This window comes from Anticarsia gemmatalis, chromosome 12 (genome assembly GCF_050436995.1).
Source record: "Anticarsia gemmatalis isolate Benzon Research Colony breed Stoneville strain chromosome 12, ilAntGemm2 primary, whole genome shotgun sequence".
Classification (NCBI taxonomy): domain Eukaryota; kingdom Metazoa; phylum Arthropoda; class Insecta; order Lepidoptera; family Erebidae; genus Anticarsia; species Anticarsia gemmatalis.
The window spans coordinates 605,532-625,964 of NC_134756.1; the positions used below are offsets into that span (position 1 = coordinate 605,532).

The 20,433-nt window shown below is 34.5% G+C and overlaps 1 protein-coding gene across 1 annotated transcript in view; it reads right to left on the reverse strand.

Annotated features, from left to right (window-relative positions):
- Positions 1–412: 412 nt before the first annotated feature.
- The window catches only part of Dop2R (dopamine D2-like receptor), a 280,079-nt gene continuing 260,058 nt past the window's right edge, over positions 413–20,433 (reverse strand). The window contains exons 3-9 of the mRNA XM_076120752.1: positions 10,512–10,621; positions 9,808–10,060; positions 7,587–7,780; positions 5,000–5,110; positions 3,168–3,380; positions 1,850–2,067; positions 413–761 (exon numbers count right to left, since the gene is read on the reverse strand). Coding sequence (XP_075976867.1) covers positions 547–761; positions 1,850–2,067; positions 3,168–3,380; positions 5,000–5,110; positions 7,587–7,780; positions 9,808–10,060; positions 10,512–10,621 — 1,314 coding nt within the window. The 3' untranslated portion in view covers positions 413–546. The remainder of the gene's footprint in view (positions 762–1,849; positions 2,068–3,167; positions 3,381–4,999; positions 5,111–7,586; positions 7,781–9,807; positions 10,061–10,511; positions 10,622–20,433) is intronic.

Sequence of the window (20,433 nt, forward strand, 5' to 3'; positions counted from 1 at the left end):
GTTTTGAAAATGAGAATAAAACATTTCGTTGTAGATTTTTTTTCATACATATTATTATTAGACAAAAGCTTACCTTTATAAGACTATCGTCGTTGAAAAACGAGGGTGTATTCTACACCACTGCTTTTCCCTTTGGGCGAAACAGGCGTGATATTATGTATGTACACATTATTATTTCCTTGCCGAGTGCTGTCTTATAGACTATAGAACAAAAATATCAACGTCGCGTCGTCGCTAAAATGAAGCATGCCAATTTTTCCGACAGGAATAAACATTATCGTTTAACTTACAATCATTGGTCTCGAATCAAGAAGCTTTGCAATACTTTAATTGCTATTTGAGTATTTTTTTCACATTTTTGATCATCATTCTTTGTCTTTACTTTTATTTCTCGTAGTAGTGGACACAAGGTCTAACCTCTCCCTCATTCCGGGAGGAATCCCTTGCATTTTTAACAACAATAATAATATGTATGCCAAAAAAACATTCTTCCAAACTAAAATGTACAAAGATCTACTGTGTGAAGACGACCAAATAGTCCACGGGCTAGGTGCCGCAATGGAGTATTTTCCTGAAGGCCTTACGGAACTCAGGGTTGAAGATGGTGTAGATGACGGGGTTCAGGAACGAGTTGATGTACCCCAGCCAGGTAGTGAGGATGAAGACTGTCACTCCTGGGTCGAAGGAGAGGCCGATCTTGTCGCAGATGGCGCCGAGGACTGAGCAGGTGAAGAACGGTGCCCAGCAAAACAGGAACACGCCTGGAAAGAAGTGTCGATGTGAAAATTGTACGTAGTTTTTAAGTGACGCAGTGGTTAAGCTACCATTGCGTCGGGAGGTCGTGGGCTTGATTGTTCATAGGGAACAACTATTTGTGCGATTCACAGATAATTTCGGTTCTGGTTGTACTTTGTGTCCGTTGTTTGTATGTTAGTAATGGCCTCGCAACACGTGAGCAAGGTTTGCTAATTATCAGTTTAGTAAAACCAAATTGATACGCCACGATGTTATTTTTTCAAAATTCGCTAGTATATTAATACGGTACGTTAAAAACTATTCTTAGATACCAATAACAATTATCGCAACGAATGATATAATATCCTCGTTTAAGTTCTATCACCACGTAAGTCATTTTTAGCAACTTTCAGGAGAGACAAATTTTAATTTAGTTTTTCGACTCTCTAGCCAATGACATCGAAATGTCAAAACTGCCAAAAAATTACTTACGTGGTGATAGAACTTAAACGTATTTCATAGATCAAATTTAGGCAAACATTGAGAGGTCCAGTTGAGTAATATAATTCATAGTTCCGTTCCATTGGTGAACAGAAGCATAAAGCCTTGCCTGCCTTTGGGAGATACGCCGTCTCCTATTGCTATCGACCTCATTATTCAAGTGTCCAAATGCATCGAAAGCAATTTCCTTAAGGTAAGTGGGTCATTGAAGACTTAGATAAACTATTATTTTTTTATTGAAAACGAACTTGCTTTTGAAATTAATCGTATGACTATAATTGTGCATAGCAATTATAGCATGAAAGTAATTATAACACAAAATATTGTTTTCGTGTTTACTCAGCACTTTTGGAATTTAAAAGTAACCCTCTTATTCATAAACACACTATAAACCTATTTTAGTTAAACAACTACTAAAATATGTTTTCTCTTTTTCATTTCCAAAACACTTTATAAACCTCTCATAATTTCATATATTTTTATGAATAAGAGGGTAAGACTTTGACATTAGTTCTAATCCGATTCAATTGAATTACATTCAACTGTCGGTAATAAACTCCAAGAAAGGACTCTAAAAAAGAACCTACTTTCGATATTAAACCATGAAACTCACCTAAAACTATAGCCAGCGTCTTCGTCGCCTTTCTTTCCTTTTTCGCGCTGGACTTCTCCCGTTTCTTCTTACTTGCTTTATTAGCTTTGTATATAGTGAAGCGAGCGGTGGCCGCGCTCGCTTTCCTCTCCTTCTTGGAGCTCGACCCATCTCGGAGATCGAATGTACTTGCGGTCACTTGATCGTCTTCCGTGTGGATTTGGAGGGACACGTTTCTGCTAAAGAATTATTAAGGAAATTAGTATAATATATCGTCATTTTCAAAGATCTTTGGCAGTCGATTAGCGACACTAGTAGTCAGAAGCGTGAAAGTCTGCCAACCAGCTTTAACGAAACTAAGGTGTTGTGGAGGTCTGATAAGCAGTCACTCTATGTAATATACTGGTACTCAGCTGCATCCGGTGAGATAGAAGCCGGCTCCAACATAGTTGGATGAATGGCTAGGCTGATGATGATACATTTTATTAACACCTAAATATGCAGTATGACAGGTGTCAATTTATAAAAAAATATGTGACATTATACACCTATTCTGCCTAGTATCATCATCAGTATACAATAAGAAATGTTATTGTGACTTGCACGTCGTTAACTATTCTTCTAAATCTTTCTTGACAGATCTGTTTGGGACGTACGGGACTACCCCTACCCTTTAGAAAATAAAGGCTGCAGATAATTTCATAAATTTAAAGCCCTACTTGTGATGCATTGAACTTTGTAGTATTAACTAATACAGCGACAAGGATGATTGATCTTTCCAAGAACGAAGAACGTAGGTGGCCACTACAGCTCGTCCCATTGATACTCCATTAGTATCGTAATAAAACGTCTAAGGGAACTTGCAGCGATAAATTTTCGTCATCAACTGGTACACTTATTTTGTCTTGTTTTGTATACAATTGAAGTGAATAGATAAAACAATGTTCCTTTTTCGTCAGCATGCTGCAATTTTTTTTAGGTTTAGTATTTTAATCAAAAAGGGTAGCGAAAATGTATTAGATCATCTCAATATCTTTTATTGCCGTATTTGAATAAATGATTTTAAAAAAAGATCTAATTCTCTATTAGTCAATTTTAGTAAATACCAGGATAAGAATTATCCGAACGAAGAAACGACCAGAACAGCGCTGTATTTTTCTTTTAATCTTATAAAATAAAAGTCTTGCCCAAAATTTGTGTGGTCTTGTCCAGTTGACCACTGTCTTTTTCTATTCCAAATTCCCTTACTCTTGTGCACTTTTAAAAAATATGCAGTAAGTCGCATTTGACTCACGTAGTAGTAATTTTATTTATTTAGTAGTAATTTTAATGTCAATACCTTGAATCCGACGGCAGTTTCGACTTGCCATTCTTCTTCCACTTGCCATTATCACAGGCCATGTTCTTGAGCACGGTGGCGTCCTTGATCCCTGGTGACCCTGGCGGAGACACGTGCTCTCTGATCGTATCCTCGAGGTTGGAAGGTGCGTACCCCGAGTCGTTGTTCCCGTTAGGGTCCGGGATTGGCTGCTTGATGTTCCTTTTTGGAGTACTGGGGAAGAAGGACTTAGTTAAATGTGGTTGGTAAAATTATTCTTTCACTTATTACTTTTGTACTATGTTTACTAGTTTTCCTTCAAATTCTTTGTATTACTATTACCAGTTTTATATTTTCTTTTGTAATTGTAGTCTTTTGTACATTGTGCCAGTTATAATATCAAGCTTAATTAGAAAAATACATATAGCACTTTGGCCGACCTGGGTATTGAACCCGAGACCTCGTAGTCAGCAGTCGGAAACACTATTTACCGCTATTTATACGCTTCACAGAAGCATTCCAGTGATATACATAATAATGAACAAACTTTAACAGATACTACAGAGTGTTAGATATAATAATTATAATGTCAATAATATTAACCTTTTCCAATAATACTGCGATAATTAATTTCTATCCATCATATTAGTTTAATAGAAACCATAAACAGCTTATTGAATTAATTGAATACTATTTCAATTTGCAATAGTAATTTAGCAAAATGCTGTTATTTCGCTTTAGCAAACCAGTTTGCCTTTGTAAAGGTTTCAATTTAGGTCCCATCTGTCAAAAGGTAGTGTGCAGGGTTCCGATAAATTGGCCGCTGTAGTTTTGTAATCAAATTTTAACGTAAGACTCTGAACATTAAACGTTGTTCTTTCTTTTATAACTTTTCTTTGCAACTAATGTGAGTCAAAATGAATGTTTGATCATAATTAGGAGAATATAATAGAATAGAACATGACTTTAAAATCTCGTTTTTCTCATTATTCACTTCTTTTCTTATCATAATTACAATTACACAACTATACCATCCTTCCATCTTTATTCCGATCTCTCTAGCTGCTCGTTCTACCTTATGTTTATGGGTAATTTTATCATGTGTATATTTTTTTCTGCGTTTCTTCCCCGAAACTTTTATAACGCAACAAAAGAACACAAACTACAAACAAGTTGGTACAATTTAAGGTCCTGATTAATCAGCAGTAAAATCATACCGATCCGGGCAAAAGCTTTTAAAGATATCATTTTGTCAAGAAAATTAATTTCGCCTATTAAATAGGGAATCAAAACGAAACAGGTAAATCCTTTGAATCGAAAATCCTTTAGAATCTGTTGAAATTTCGAGATAACTCCAAACAAAACAAATGGAGGCTCTAAGTGATTAATAGATCATTGTTCGCACTGGCCGGGTATTGTGAAAAATGTCCGACGCAGGTACCAATGATGAATATTGAAATTGTGTCAGTATAATTTTTTGTATTGAATTTTGAATTTGAAATATCTTTTGCCGACAAATATTTAACAACAAATTGTAAATATTATGTTTTGTACATACTGTAAAATTATAGAGCCCCGGTCGAATGTTTTATGTAAGTGCTAACCACAGAAACTATATACATTATAAATAATTGTGATTCTCATTTTGTACATTAAGTGTTTCACTCCTATCCATAAAGTTCTTTTACTGTTATAGCAAGGTGACAAGAAGTCAGGGATGTGTTTCCAAAGTCTTGGGAGAAGAATGCAAATACAACAACTGACAGCTATGTGGTATTAGCATTTTCTCACAAAACTTTACACTTTTCTAAGCTATCTCTAGTTATTGAAACTTAAAACTGTTCTAAACTTACTTGGCTTGTTCCTCAGCGACGGTGGCGAGCATGAACTCGGTGGACTTGTCGTTGGGGATCACGTGGCACTCGTCAGCGTCTGCCTCCAGGTCCGCTGATCTTTTGTCGAAGCTGGAAAGAATAACATCATTGAAGAACCGTAGCGTAATTTTCTACCTCTATGACGTTTTAAATTCAGATTTTTATATAAATTCTTCAAGCGTAAGTCTTGCACACAAGTCAGTCATTTTGGAAGTATATTTAGCGGTAGTTTATCTTTTCAAAAATGTTTCAACTTAGGTAAACAACGCTACTGAATCAATAAACTACCGCTAAATGTACTCAGAAACCGGGGGTTAAAGAAGCATCACACCACAGTTACTTTTTTGTGAACTAAAGTTACCAAGCATTAGTGGCATTGCCAACTAGATGTTCATACAGTTGGTTATTTTGGCAACAGCTAATAACTAAGTTATTTGTTAGTATAATTGTTATGGGAACTTTGCCCCGCAGTGCTATTAATGGCAGTATGAAGCTCGGAAAAGTTCTTGCATTATGTTGCAAGAAAAACAAATGCGGTGTGGTTACCATAAGAATGTACGAGTAAGACTAAGATAAATATTATAAATTGTATAATATACTGGTATTTATAGTATCACTACATAGTATTAGGCCAAGTCGCTTCCCGCGTCTGTCTGTATGTATTTACGATTTACATCCATACAACTACGCAACAGATTTTGATGACGTTTTTTTTAATAGTTAAGGTCATTCTAGAGGAAGGTTTATGTGTAAAAGTTGTAAAGGTTTCTTTGTAAAATAACGGTTTAAGCAAAGCAAAGCCGGTGGTGCTAGTATAATAATATGATTTTTGTTGCGATATAAAATAATCATGCCTTGTTCCCATGAAGGTAGGCAAACACAGACGAACAAAAACATTTATGACCTCCTTAAATCGTAATTAATTGTCATTTATAATTAATTAACGAATATTAAAATATTCAACAATATTACGAAAAATAAATTCATATAATTTCATAGGCTGGTCTACAAAAAATATTCTTAATCTCATTGCTTAATTTTTGTGCCCGCATAAGGAAAACTCGGGCCATTAATTATACTGACTGCTTCGAGAATAGTTTTATTTTCTTCATTTATAAGGCTTTTTGTTCGCGTAAGAAACTAATTAGATACTATGAATACTTGAGACGAAAATAGTTTTATTTTGTCCCCAAAATGTTTGGCTTTTGAACTTTTTGTAGTAAATTTTAATTGTTTGATGGTATTACAGTGTTAGATGTTTCTGGGTATTTTTTTTTGTTTCTAATTATTTTTGTGTTAATTAGTAGGCAATGGAGAAGGTAATTTTTTATTATTATTGCGGCAGGCGCAGATATAAATAATATAACAAGGAATTATTGCTTAGTGCTAAATTTTTGTATCAAGTAGGTGCATTTGGTTGCAGCTTTTATTATAGTCTTTGTCACTTATAAAACTTCATTCGGTACTTATGTTCGTGATTATGCATTTCAGAATTGTAGAATAATCTCCATAGACAATTTATTTGCTACTAAAGTGGTTGCAGAATAGTTGCTCTATTGAGCAGCTTTTCAATAACTTTATACTTATAAAGAACGAAATTCAACGTAAAAAATATCTTTTAGGTCCCACAATTTTCCCTCTACCTCCTTGGTAACATACCACAAGTTACACAACAAGATGTTTATTGGTTTAAACATTGAACGCTGTACCTCGGAAACATTAGCAGTCGGGAACAGTATCTATGTCTAGACGTCTAATACTATTTGTCTGGCCCTACTCTTTAAGTATATAGTATATTTACTTGGAAGTTTTAAACTAGGTTTTTAGTAGCTAGATTCTCTACCTCTATCAACCAGCAACCTATCGAGAAATTTTGTATGGAGATTGGATCAACGCCCCTAGCGTCTCAAGAACTATTTTGGCAGTACATTTTAAATATCAAACTTTCGATATTTGACAGTACCGACTGTAGAGAATCGTGCAACAGCTTTTGTACTACCGACAACCAGCTAACTATCGAGAAATTTTGCACGAAAATAAGATCAGTGCCTCTAGCGGGCTCAGTATTAACTATTTTAGCAGTACATTTTAAATGTCAAAGTCTCGATACTCAACAGAACCGTCTGTAGAAAATTACGCAACTGGTAAGTATATAGGTTGTCTATTCTTGTGGTAAAATAAATAGTTTTTGTTAGACGAGTATATTTCTGTTAACGAATGTCTTAATTATGTTATGTTAATTATCTTCATTGAGGTGGGTGTTTGATATTTACTTAATGATTAGAATGAAGCCTGTGTCTTTTGGCAAAGACTTATGAAAATCTAACAAAAAAATACAACAATTTTTTTAAATAGCGTGAGGCGAAGTCAAAGTCAGATTAATTTTATCGTCAAACAATTTAATAACGTAAGTCGTACTAGGTTTTGATGGTTAGATAAAATTTCATACACTTATTATATCTTCTATTGGTAAACAAAAAATGCAAAAGTACTAATTACCGAAAAGTGCAATTTTGCTATCCACTACTATAATCATAACGCATAAATTCGACTGTATCCAACTGACCTGTCCTCATGATCATCTTCATTGCTGCCAGATCCCGTGTTAGTGGGTCTGTCGTCATGCAGCGCGGTCTCAGCCAGCCGTCTCGTCTGCGCCACGTTCTCGATCACCACGGCCGTAGTCGCACCAGTGTTCGGGTCCCCAGAGACAGGCGGCTTCTTCGCTGCTCTCTGCTTTTTCGCGCGGTTTCTTAAAGCCTGTTGGTGAGTCATTATTACTGAAATTATATAGCTCGTGGCTTAGTTAACCACAGCCGCACGGATCAATCTCTGAGGTTAAGTGACACTTGCCGAGGTTGTTCTGTGGATAGGTGACTATCTTTATAAATATCAAGTTCCTCCGTGTTTTGGAAGGCACGTTAAATTGTGGATCTCGGCTGTCATTTTCAAAGGACCAGAGTAAGTCCAATTAAGAAACTGCTTTGGATGCTCTACTGTAATATTTCATGGTAATATTTGCTAAGAAGTTCAAATAATGTCAAAAATGTGATGGCGGGGTGTTACAATTCTTCTCTTCATTACTAGACCCTCAGTGTGTATGGTAATATATCAAGGTAAAAAAACAGTGTTCGTAATTTGGTTTTTTAAAAGTAACTATTTTGAGCTCTGTTGGTCTTTGAGGATATTGTCTTGAAAACCATTATTAATATTGGGTTCCAATAATGTACAGGCAAATAGATATCACCATAATATTCTACCTCTATTCACTATACTCCTCGTCCTATCGCTTCAAAGACCCAAGACTAACAAGTAACGTACACCGTCCTATACAAATGTAAGAAACACCGCTTCTATTTGTGGGCAAGCAAAAATATGATACGTGGGTACAAGTATCTAACAAACTATCTTCAACAAGTAACTAAATATGGGAGGGAAACGTGTTGGGAACTCGTGTTGTGTAACAGAATAACTTCGAGTAACTTGCAAGATTATTGCTAGTTCTTGTAATTGTAATGTGTGGTTCTTGAACGACTATTTGATAATAAGAGCATAAGAATTTTATTTTCAGTAAGCGGTTTTTCGATCACACTTTGTGTAGACAAATTAACGTAACTTTGTTATACGTTTTAACGTTTGTTAACGTAATAATTTTTTTGACAAGTTACTAGTAGAAGATTAAGATAATCGATTAATGATTAACGATTAACTGTTGATAAATGATGTATAAAAAATTGGTCAGTTGCGTGATTCTGTACCAGTGTCGACTAACGACAACAAGCTTACTATCGAGAAACGATGTACAGTCTTATTAACACCTTTATCAGGAGCCGTGAGTACTATTTGTGCGGTACATTTTAAATGTCAAACTCTCGATCCTCAATAGTACCTACTGTAGAGAATTGCGCTACTGCTAGTTTTAAGTGTACTCTCTTGCTACTAGATAGTACCTCTCGATAGTCGAAAATTGTGCTACAGAAATCTAAAGTTAGCAACAACAGTATCTAAAATGGACAGCTACAAACCTCCCAAGTCTCAAGTCTATTAGTAATTCCTTAATCCCTACAAACAATCTACAGTACTTCATATAACGGGACTGAAACTGGAATCCTAATCCAGTTATTGCCAATCTAAGTGGACACTGGGATCCGATTGCTATTCACATACCTAAGTACTTAGTTCCTGAATTCGGGACTTACAACAGATTAATTTTGTCGTAGGTTCGGAATTTGAGGAGATTCAATGAAATAGTTTTGAGACAATTTGAAGGCGTAAGTTTTGGTATGGAGAATTTGTGTAAAAGGAAGGGAGTACCGCACCTCCTTGTGACATTTTTAGGACGAGAAGAATGATACTTTTAAATAAGTACAGATTGATAAGCAACGCAGTTTAATTGTAGAGTGTGATCTCTGAAACTATTGAATAACTTTATTGGTTATTTGTACTTAGAAAACTAGGAGTAAATGTGAGATAGAACTAAGCGTGAGATCTGTATCATTTCGACACATTGTTATTTAAAAAAAAAATTAAAACATTTGGTTAATTTTCACGCATAAGGTTTTTTTCCTTCAACGGCTGTCTTATGATTCAATGACGTTCCTATCACAAACAAAACTGAATGATTATTTACACGCGTAAACAAATATGTATATCATTATATTCTAGAAAATAATGGTAAACGAATTTAGTTTCCGTTTAAAAAATCAAACACGAAACCCAAGAATTTGTACGTACATATACTACTGTTCACAGTACAAAAGCCATCACAGTTAACAAAACATACTAACCTTAAATATATTATAATAAAGAAACATCATCATGATGCACGGTATATAGAAGGATCCAAGCGAGGAGTAGATGACATAGTTCTGGCTGTTGAAGAGGCACTCGTCGAAGTTCCTGTCAGGGGTGTCGTTGAGGCCGAGGACGATGGGCGCGCCGATGGCGGCGGAGATCAGCCAGACCAGCACGATCGTGAACCAGACGCGACGGTTGTTCTTGTGCTTTGCGTATTTTATTGGTTGAGTCACTGCTATGTACCTGATAAAAAGGAAAAGTTGCAGGTGAATAAAATAAGATGGAGAGTTGAGGAAAATGATTTTGTTATTTTTTTACAAAATAGTAAAAATACATTAATAAAAATATATAAATTTGTTAACATTGGTCAGAGATTTTCATCGTCAAACTTTTGTCTAATGTTTTTTTTTATTTTGCCATTATAAATATATCTAGGTAAAACAAGCATGGTACAAAACTCAAGGCTGCTACTAAGAATCCTGCCAGAAATGCCAATTCTGAATTACCAGACACGGGAATCAAACCCGACCGAAGGCGAAGTTGCGAATGTTTCGATAGATGTTTCGTACTCAATCGTGCCAACACTATAGGTAAGATTTTGAACCCGATTAAAAAATAGGAAACCCAGTAAAATCTTTAACTTAAGCTAGTCTTTTTTACAGTGGAGCCGGTTATCAATAATATAAAAACTTACCTGTCAACAGAAATGGCGACTAGGTTGAATATACTCGAGGTGGATGACGTCACGTCCATCGCTATGTACACGTCGCACACGAACGCCGGCAGACCCCACGAGCCGTTCACCTGAAACAATAGTACCATTGGTTATGCTTCGTTCTGTGTAAGTCATGATGACGAAGGAAATATACAATACTGTAGTGTATATATAATATAAAATTATTTTATAAATAATATTATTTTAATAAATACTGCCTGAAATCAAAAACATGTGACGTTATATAAATGCTAGCAAAATATTTAAAAATAAAAAAATTGCTGGTTTTTCAATTTAAAAAAATCATTTTCATTTCAATGTTTAATATTTGGGTTTTATATAAAAATGTTTTCAGTCCAATTTGAATTTTCGTTACACATTGAAAAAGACTAGAAGCCAGTAATTTCCATAGGAAGTTCAATAACAGCTAGTTTTAGCGCTTCAGCGACACCTTTCCTTTCCAACGGTGAAAAAGAACTCCAGAAATCTGAAAAGAGCAGTTACTCAACCATACATTTTCCACATGAACTTAGCAATTGTCCTCAACAGTCCACAACAAGCGGAATGCTTAAACAAGCGGTGATGTATGACATCCCTAAGCCAAACACGTAATGGAGTGTCAGTGGCTCTGAATACTTGACGCTGGACGCAACAACAGATACATAAATCATTTGATACGTGAGCTATGACTCTTACAGTTGTCATGATGTGTGGCTTTTTGAAGGTTTTGTTTTTGAATTTGTAGCTAGATGATGAATGGATAAAAAATATTCGTTTGTTATTTTTTTTGATGTAGTAGTTGTTTGCATGGGTAGTTCATGGGTCACCAATTGTCCAAGATTTTGTTTTAGCTAAGCATCCTGTTTGTTTCTGTATTTCACAGTTACTTAATCAAATTAATGTGTTGTTCCTCTATTAAGAAATTAGCAAACTCCTGCTCAACAGTTCCCGGGAGCAGAACGCTGGCATTTACTTGGGAAAAAGATTACGTATTGCCATACAGTTTTTTGATAAATCAATTTATAACTTTATTTTATACATACATGCATAAAATGACGCCTTTTTCTACAAATGGTTAGACAGAGACCAAAGATGCGTTCTTTGGTCTCTGCCTAACTTCCATTGCTTCATTAACCATCATACATCTTGTCATAAATAATAATATCTAGTATGTTAAAACCAATTTTATAACATTTATAATTATAGAGAGTTCCTATTCCATTTTGGTCCCATTCCTTAGGATCCTATGCTAAGGTATTTAATCTTATGTGTACGCGTGTGTCCCTATTCGGCTCATAAATTATCTGGGCTCAGACAAACACGGCCCGCCCAGTTCCACTTGTGTCCAACAACGACGAAGGTTGCTGTTCCAAAAGGCTTGTATGTTTACGATTTAAAAAAATTCTGTATAGCTTACTTGTGCCTTTAAGGCGGTGTGACAATTCTTAGAAAAAATAAGTCTGTCTATCTCTGTGGCGCAATTGGTAGTGTATCAGACTGCAGGCGTGAAGTGCCGGGCTCAATTCCCAGATTGTTATTTTTTCTAAATTTGGTGTAGCTTGTCCCCGATCATACAAGACTGAGATTCTAACTGGCGAACCGTGGGTCGATTTTTATACACTTCTGCCTACCTTTTCAAGCATAACAGTTGTAATATTATGTATGACTGTATTTTGCTTACAATAAACTATAGAAAACTCGAAAAATGATCGAATTCAATCCACAACGCTCCCTCAAACTACTTATTTGCGAATGCACGTGAATATTCATGACGTATAATCTGTGACGTCACGAGCCGGTAAACTTACAACTGTGTGTTAAATTATTGAAATTTTACACGTCGCCGACCCCCGAGTGTTGTTTAATGTTTGTTCCATTGGACGGAAGGTAAACAGGAAAGGGCTTATGGTTTGAACTACTTATTTATGATCTTATGGCCGAAATTATTTGGAAGGTTACTATAGTTTTGTTGCAAAAGTTATGTTTTTTTAAGCCAATATTAAAAATTGCAACTGGTTCTTTATCTGTCGGTTACCGGCTATAAGGATAAATAATTAGCTGCGGTTTTTTATAGCCTAATTACATGGTAGAGTTTATATCGGTTACTTAATGCTCTAATAATAACTAGATGCTGCTAAATGTTTGCAAAGCATTGTAATAATAGTGTTATTCCAGGTTTCACTCAAGATTACCCCAAACATTTGGCATTGAAAGCTGATCATTATTTTGGTTTTGGACATTCTTTCATTAAAAATATTTATACGATCGCATTACCCCAATTTAAATAAATATGATTTCAGACATCACCATCTTAAAACTGAAAGAACTCATCACAAAAATCTCTTCAACACAAACAAACAACTTGATTAAATCAAACGCAGGTCGTGACGTCACAGCCGAAGTTCCAGCCATCCGGTGGACATAACGTGCGTCCATTGTGAGGGCCACGTCTTGTGCCCGTTTTATTAGTTTGTCTGCTGAGGTGGGTCTGAGAGGGTTTAGAGGCCACGATACGATTACGATTTAGTGAGTTAGGATTAGCTTTTGTTTTGAAAGGTTGTTGTGATGGAATGCTTGAGAGTAGGGACAATTTTTTATTCAAAGATAAGTAATTTTATATAAAATTATTATTGCATGTGTTTCTGTGTGTTATGGTCAAATAGATATTAGAATTTCTGTTTTTTTTTTAATTTTCATAAGTAGGCACAAAGTTGGAACGAAGAGCGCAGTAGAGTAATCGCCAGGACGGAAAATTGTAGTAGATTAAAATAATATGAAAAAATACATATAATTTTAATTTCACATAATAGCTCTACATTGTATGAATGTTTGTAAAGTGTTAAGTGATTCTATTGTGTAATGGAAAGATAGATAACTTTAATCACAAAATTGCCAGCTTATTCTCAAAACGTTGTATTAACCGTAGAGATGGGTATTTATAAATTTTGAAAGTATTAAAAACTGTAAAGAAATCGTGCAATATAAATATTTAATAAGCGCACATCACAAGCGCCGCCGCCGTCTGTCGCGGCACATTATAAAGGGACGGCCACCGTTTAATGTGTTTCCGCCAAAACTACCACCTGCTACTACCTCACTTGTAATGTTATTTGCTCGATTTTCCTTTAACTATGACTTAAATTTAAGTTTTATTTCACTTCTTCTTATCGTATGGTTAGTGGTCAACCTAGAGTCAAAGTTGTTCAAGCGTAGGCCTTTGACATTGCTTTACGAATGTTATTTTATACGTGTGTGCTATTAATAATTATACATGCATACAAAATGGATTTATTTTTAGAACAATTTTTCTGTTTCACTCAAATGCACCTCGCAGCAGTTAGCACTTAATCATAGTCATGTGACAATGTGAAAGTGCGAGCGAGAGTCCGATAAAATTTCGTAACTTATACGCGATTCTCCACAGTCGTTATTGACGAGTATCCAGATTTTGACATTTAAAATGTACTGCCAAAATAGTTCTTACGGAGCCCGGTAGAGGCGCTAAACAGATTTTCGTAAAATTTCTCGATAGCTCGATTCTCTACTACTATCAACTTGATAATACCCAACTAGCACACAAGCTGCTTATACAGTCGTTATACAGCCTGATAGTTGCATAAGAGTCGTTCAAATGCTGTACAATTCTCTATAAGTTGTATACTAGCTATTTAAAAAACCCTTTAACAGCTAGGCGGGACAGTAGCCGTTTAGTAGGAAACTAATGACTTATAGTGATATATGAGCATGTAATTGCATCGCTAGACAGCCTAGGGAAGTATAACTGAGTTAATGGAATCTTCTATAACACCGTAAACTGTATAAGGGGACTTTAGGAGATAAAGGAGTTTAAACGGAGTTATGCGTTGCGCTTATAGCGCTCAAGAGCGTAAATAAGCTTTTTGTAATGCCTTAGGTTCTATAACAGATTTTTTTAGGGCTAGTGTATTACTCATCTATAAAAGAGTTGCGTAGGTCTTTAATAGCGCCTTGAGCGTTATATCAGATATTTATATGGCTTCTGTACGGCAAATAGATGTATAAGGTATCATTCGAAACATTTTTACAGCCATGGGGATTACAGAATTATGTTAAGCACCTAAAGCGCTATAACCGAGTAATATACCTTTATACTAAAGCTTAAAATTATTATCATAATATATTTACATAGGTGCAGTGGTGGTTCAGTCTGTCAACTGTTTTTAAAGAAAAAATAAAATAAAATAAAATAAAATAAAATAAAATAAAATAAAATAAAATAAAATAAGATAAGATAAGATAAGATAAGATAAGATAAGATAAGATAAGATAAGATAAGATAAGATAAGATAAGATAAGATAAGATAAGATAAGATAAGATAAGATAAGATAAGATAAGATAAGATAAGATAAGATAAGATAAGATAAGATAAGATAAGATAAGATAAGATAAGATAAGATAAGATAAGATAAGATAAGATAAGATAAGATAAGATAAGATAAGATAAGATAAGATAAGATAAGATAAGATAAGATAAGATAAGATAAGATAAGATAAGATAAGATAAGATAAGATAAGATAAGATAAGATAAGATAAGATAAGATAAGATAAGATAAGATAAGATAAGATAAGATAAGATAAGATAAGATAAGATAAGATAAGATAAGATAAGATAAGATAAGATAAAATAAAATAAAATAAAATAAAATAAAATAAAATAAAATAAAATAAAATAAAATAAAATAAAATAAAATAAAATAAAATAAAATAAAATAAAATAAAATAAAATAAAATAAAATAAAATAAAATAAAATAAAATAAAATAAAATAAAATAAAATAAAATAAAATAAAATAAAATAAAAAAGATTTTCAAACTATTTTAATATTCAACGACTGACCCCTAAAAGTACGAGTAAAATGCTGGTGTGCGACCAAAACAGTTATATTGAAGCACTCCTATGCCACAACTGCAAAACCTTGAGGTCTACAACAGCAAACACTAGAGCCTTTGTACAGCTTAAGGCGCTAGAGCAGATGTAACCAACTCTGAGAGGTGCTTGATCGAGACGCCATTATAGCATTTGGTAAACATATTTTTTGAGGTTATTACGATCTTTTGAAGATCATATAAATCTATAGCCTGGTAACGTTAACATAATTAAAATCATTTTTTATTACCTATAACCCTAATTAAATTATCTGTAACCCTCAAAGTCTTATTTATGTTCAAAATACAATTTCCAAATCCACATATCTATATAATTTTTGCACTTAAAACTGAATATTTTGAGGGCGCATGAAAATATTGACGATAATATACATATATATTGACAGCAAACTTGAACTCGCACTTTCATATCACGTACACAAAGAAATAAAAGCGATAGACTACTTGTTATTTTAATAATCCAATCCGTAAAAATAAAATGTCTCCTCATTTGTCACTGATGATTCATTTTAAAAAAATATATTTAGTTTACACCATAATAAACCGACTATATTACTAATTTAGAGCGTTAGCATTTATAACCGTTACACAGTAGCGCTAAAATAAGGTAAAGGTGGTATAATCGCGCTGCAAGAGCTTTTTCGAACGCTCGTGGCGCTAACCACCTCTGTACAACAGCTGGTAAGCGCCACGAAGCTGCGAAAAAGCTCTTGTAGCGCGATTATACCACCTTCATCTTATTTTAGCGCTCCTGTATTACTACTATACTACGTACTATTATAATTACTATTTACGACCACTGTAGATCCAATGTCGAGCTATAAGCTGGACAGTATGGGCCTATTTGACGCTACAAGAGCTCTGTAGCCGCTTATAGAACCACTATACTTCTTACTAAGGAGCCTAAGGCGTTATAAAAATCCTTTAACCGGCCATTGTACAGCTTGTTATAGCGCTTGTGTGCTAGTTGGGTAGTAGAGCAGGGGTTCCCAACCTTTTCTTAGTCCGGGACGACTTTTATATTATTCTGGTTAACAGAGACCACTATGTTAAAAATAAAGTGTAATAATCGTCCTAAAAAAATTAAATTTTAAAGTCTTTCGCGGGCCATATTTTGGCTTCCACGGACCACTGGTGGTCCGCGGACCACTGGTTGGGAACCACTGTAGTAGAGAATTGAGCTATTAGTTCGCTCATTTGTCCACGAGTATAGTCTATAATATTGACCAATAATTCCAGTCAAACAAAGCCCAATAGAAGATTTATGAAGCTATTTACTACATGACCGCTGAAGTATTCTTGTTTACTTCCATTAATCAGTGAGGCGATTTAAATTATCTTAACGGCTCATCGGTTACGGAGTCGATTAGAGTGTTTTATGTCTCGCCACTTTGGAGTTTCTTCCCGGAATTAAAGCTTTATATATCACTGTACTCGTTTTAAACAATCTGGTTCTGAATTAAGGAGTTTGAGAACTTGGTTCAGAAAAAACTTGTTACCAAGTGATAAAGTATTTAAATGGTATCTTGTTGCTATATTTTCTTTCTTTTTTTTCTTTTAAAAAGACAACTACCGCACTATCAGATCTCTACAATTATTGTTGCTCTTGTGTCGCGGGAACTTTTACATACTTACAAACAACGGACACAAAGTACTACCAGACCCGAAACAATTATTTGTGGTGGGTGGTATTATATAAATGTTGGTGGGAATCAAACCAACGACCTTCCGACGCATGGTAGCGGCGTGGTGACCTAAACCACTGTGCCATGGAGGCAGTCATGTTGTGATAACGGAATACTAGTTTCTTCCTGTGACTTCGTCTACTAGAAAAAAATTCCCGGAGACCGTTGTGTTTGTAAAAAACCCCCCGACACAATTCTCAGTGTGGGAGTTGTCTTTTAAAAAAAAAACCTTTAACAGGGCATTAACATCCCAACCGTGGCTTAGCCAAAACCAAACATAATGAATCCCTTCTGATATCTGTTTTAAAAGGTTCAACCTTTCTTTTCCTTCTTTATTTAGGACCTTATATTTAGACCTCTTAAGCCTAATTCCCCACACGTGGAGCGCAATAAATATAGAATGTATTATTCGTCTTGTACTTAACACTCAAAGACTCTTCGTTTCACAATGGTTTGTCTTTGAAGACATTTATTTTATATCGCTTTATTCACTACTTGTATGCTCAACTTTTGTGTAAATACAGTGGCAGTAGATGTGTTTGCCTATCAGTACCGCAAGTCTGTACCACTATCGACTACCGACAACTGCCTAGCTATCCTAAAAAAATATGACGCGGACGATCGGTTCAGCGCCTCTAGCGGACGTCGTAGAAATTATTTTGGCAGTAAATGTCAAATAACAAAGTCTCGGTACTCGACAGTACTGACTGTAGAGAATTGCGCTACAAGTCCCGGGTTCGAATTTCAGGTTAGATAAAATTGTGTTAAGTTTTTCTAATTTATATACAATATTTTTAAAGTGACCTGAACTTACTTATTCATGTAAACTGTTTCTATATTACATGGGATGAAAACATTGGTGTTGAGGCGTATATTTAGTCATATTCTTGACTTTCGCCTTTAGGTCAAGCAAATAGACATAATAATATTATGAGAAAGGTACATAAAACCAAAAAAAAAATATAATATCAGTCCTAGACTTGAATAGTGAAAAAATTCCAATAATAATTTCGATAGACTTCAACAAAAATTAGCACTCTTTAGGCACATACAATTATTCTATTGGAATAGGAACTACACAATAATATATTATTAATTACTGTTTCATCAACATAATATTAGTATGTACATACAACTCAAACACACGTATCTACACTTATTACTGTTCCTCCCAATACAAATGACACGAGTCGCAACTAAATGTGTTTCCGTGAGAATACAGCCTTCCGCAGGATTAAGTCCACATCCGTTTCCGGCGGCCATTAAGGGAGCTTATTAATAACTCCGATCCAATTATATTAGTAGCAATCAATCTAAATGGTACATGATTGCTCTTATATTGGGTTCGAGTCTAATTTGGGACAAATGTTTGTATATACAGTTTAGGGTGAAATTTATGTGGGTAGTTGTAAATAAAGACAAGTTGCTAAGATAGGGTTGGATTGTGACCACTGTCAAAAGCGTGGGCCGAAACGTCAAATTATCTAATGTAGAGTTTAATATGCATGTTTATATTATGTGTCATAAAAGATTGATTGATTTTTAAAATTAAATAATGCGTTATTACCCCCGGTTTCTGAGTACATTTAGCAGTAGTTTATATTTTCAATAGCGTTTAAACTTGTATAAAAACGCTATTGAGAAGATAAACTACCGCTAAATGTACTCAGGAACCGGGCTTTAGTCCGTGATGCTTCTACTGGAAGCTGAGTTGAAAGTTTACGCCTGTTTCACCATTTCTGAATATCTGTCAGATAAATTTAATATAACAAAAAAAAATTGTAAGAGTAAAATATGACATATAAATTAAACGGTCGTAGTTCTCATACTAAACTGACTACTCCCACATTACGAGACAAGCTATAAATAAATAGTTTTAGTACATTATATTTAAAAAAAATGTGAACACGGGTGCTGAGATCACTTTAGTATTATCATATTTTAAGCGTATTAGTTATATAATTTGTATTTATTCCAAAACACTGCAGATTGTGTCAAAACAAATTATTAATAACATAATTGATTTGAGTATGATTTGATCAGTTAATTCAATTCACACAAATCAATGATGACCTGCTCAATTAATTTAATCGTTGAAATTTGAAGAATAAATGCAATGATGAATTTCATTTATTCTTTGATATATTATTCTGCTTTTATTATTTAAATTTAAACTCGTTATAAGTCATGAAATGTCAAAATTAGAAGATATACAAATACCCACCCAGCGTCACCATATTTATATGTTTAGAAACACTCTCTCATAATCGCACGCAAAAAAATCTTTGGACAACTCCTACGATAATCTGATCTCAATCCAGACAACGAATTAACATACATATATACTTCTAAACACATTATGTTTATACTTCACATACTTTTACAAACAAACAAGCAAGTAAAACAAGACAACACACTCTTTCCATCAACATCTCCCGAAATACCGTCCCAACATTATGAAAGTAAACAGCCAACAACATACCATCTATTCGCGATAACAACAGTCGCTCAGACCCGATAATAACGTAAAAAACCACACACTCAACCCGCCTTTATGTCCTATAAACGTTCGAGGAAAATCTTACCAACATCGTAGACACTCGGTTAGAATAATCGGGAGTTTATCTGACGGTTTTGTGATGGTATAAACAAAAGAAGACTCTGTTTTGCTATTATTTATAACTAGCTGACCCGCGCAACTTCACTCGCGTCCAATAAGAGAGAATGGCTGAAATTTTTCCCCGTTTTTGTAACATTAATTACTGGTACTCTGCTCCTTTTGGTCGTAGCGTGATTATATAGCCTATGTCTTTTCTCGGGTATCAAAATATCTTCATACCAAATTTCACGCAAATTGATTCAGTAGTTTAGGCATGATTGAGTAGCAGACAGACAGACAGACAGAGTTACTTTCGCATTTATAATATTAGTATGGATTTTATGTTTATGGTGCCATAAAGTGCAGATAGATGTACCTATGTAAAATATACAATGACAGTCCCATATCAAATACATCGCGGTGCGGTTATCAAAACTCAGACAATTTAGGGTTTTAAGAATATTCTATCATAAATTGAAAAACTTAATTGCAGTTTTTAGCCCCAGCTGTCAAACCTGAAACTAGGTGACCAACAGAGGCATACTATACCACTGCGAATACCACACGGTCCACGTAAACGATCTTAACATTCAACTTCTTAATATACTAAGTTAAAAATAATAAAATAAAAAACAACTATATAAAAATAACTTTTTAATACTTAAATCCAAAAATAGTCGGTTGACATAC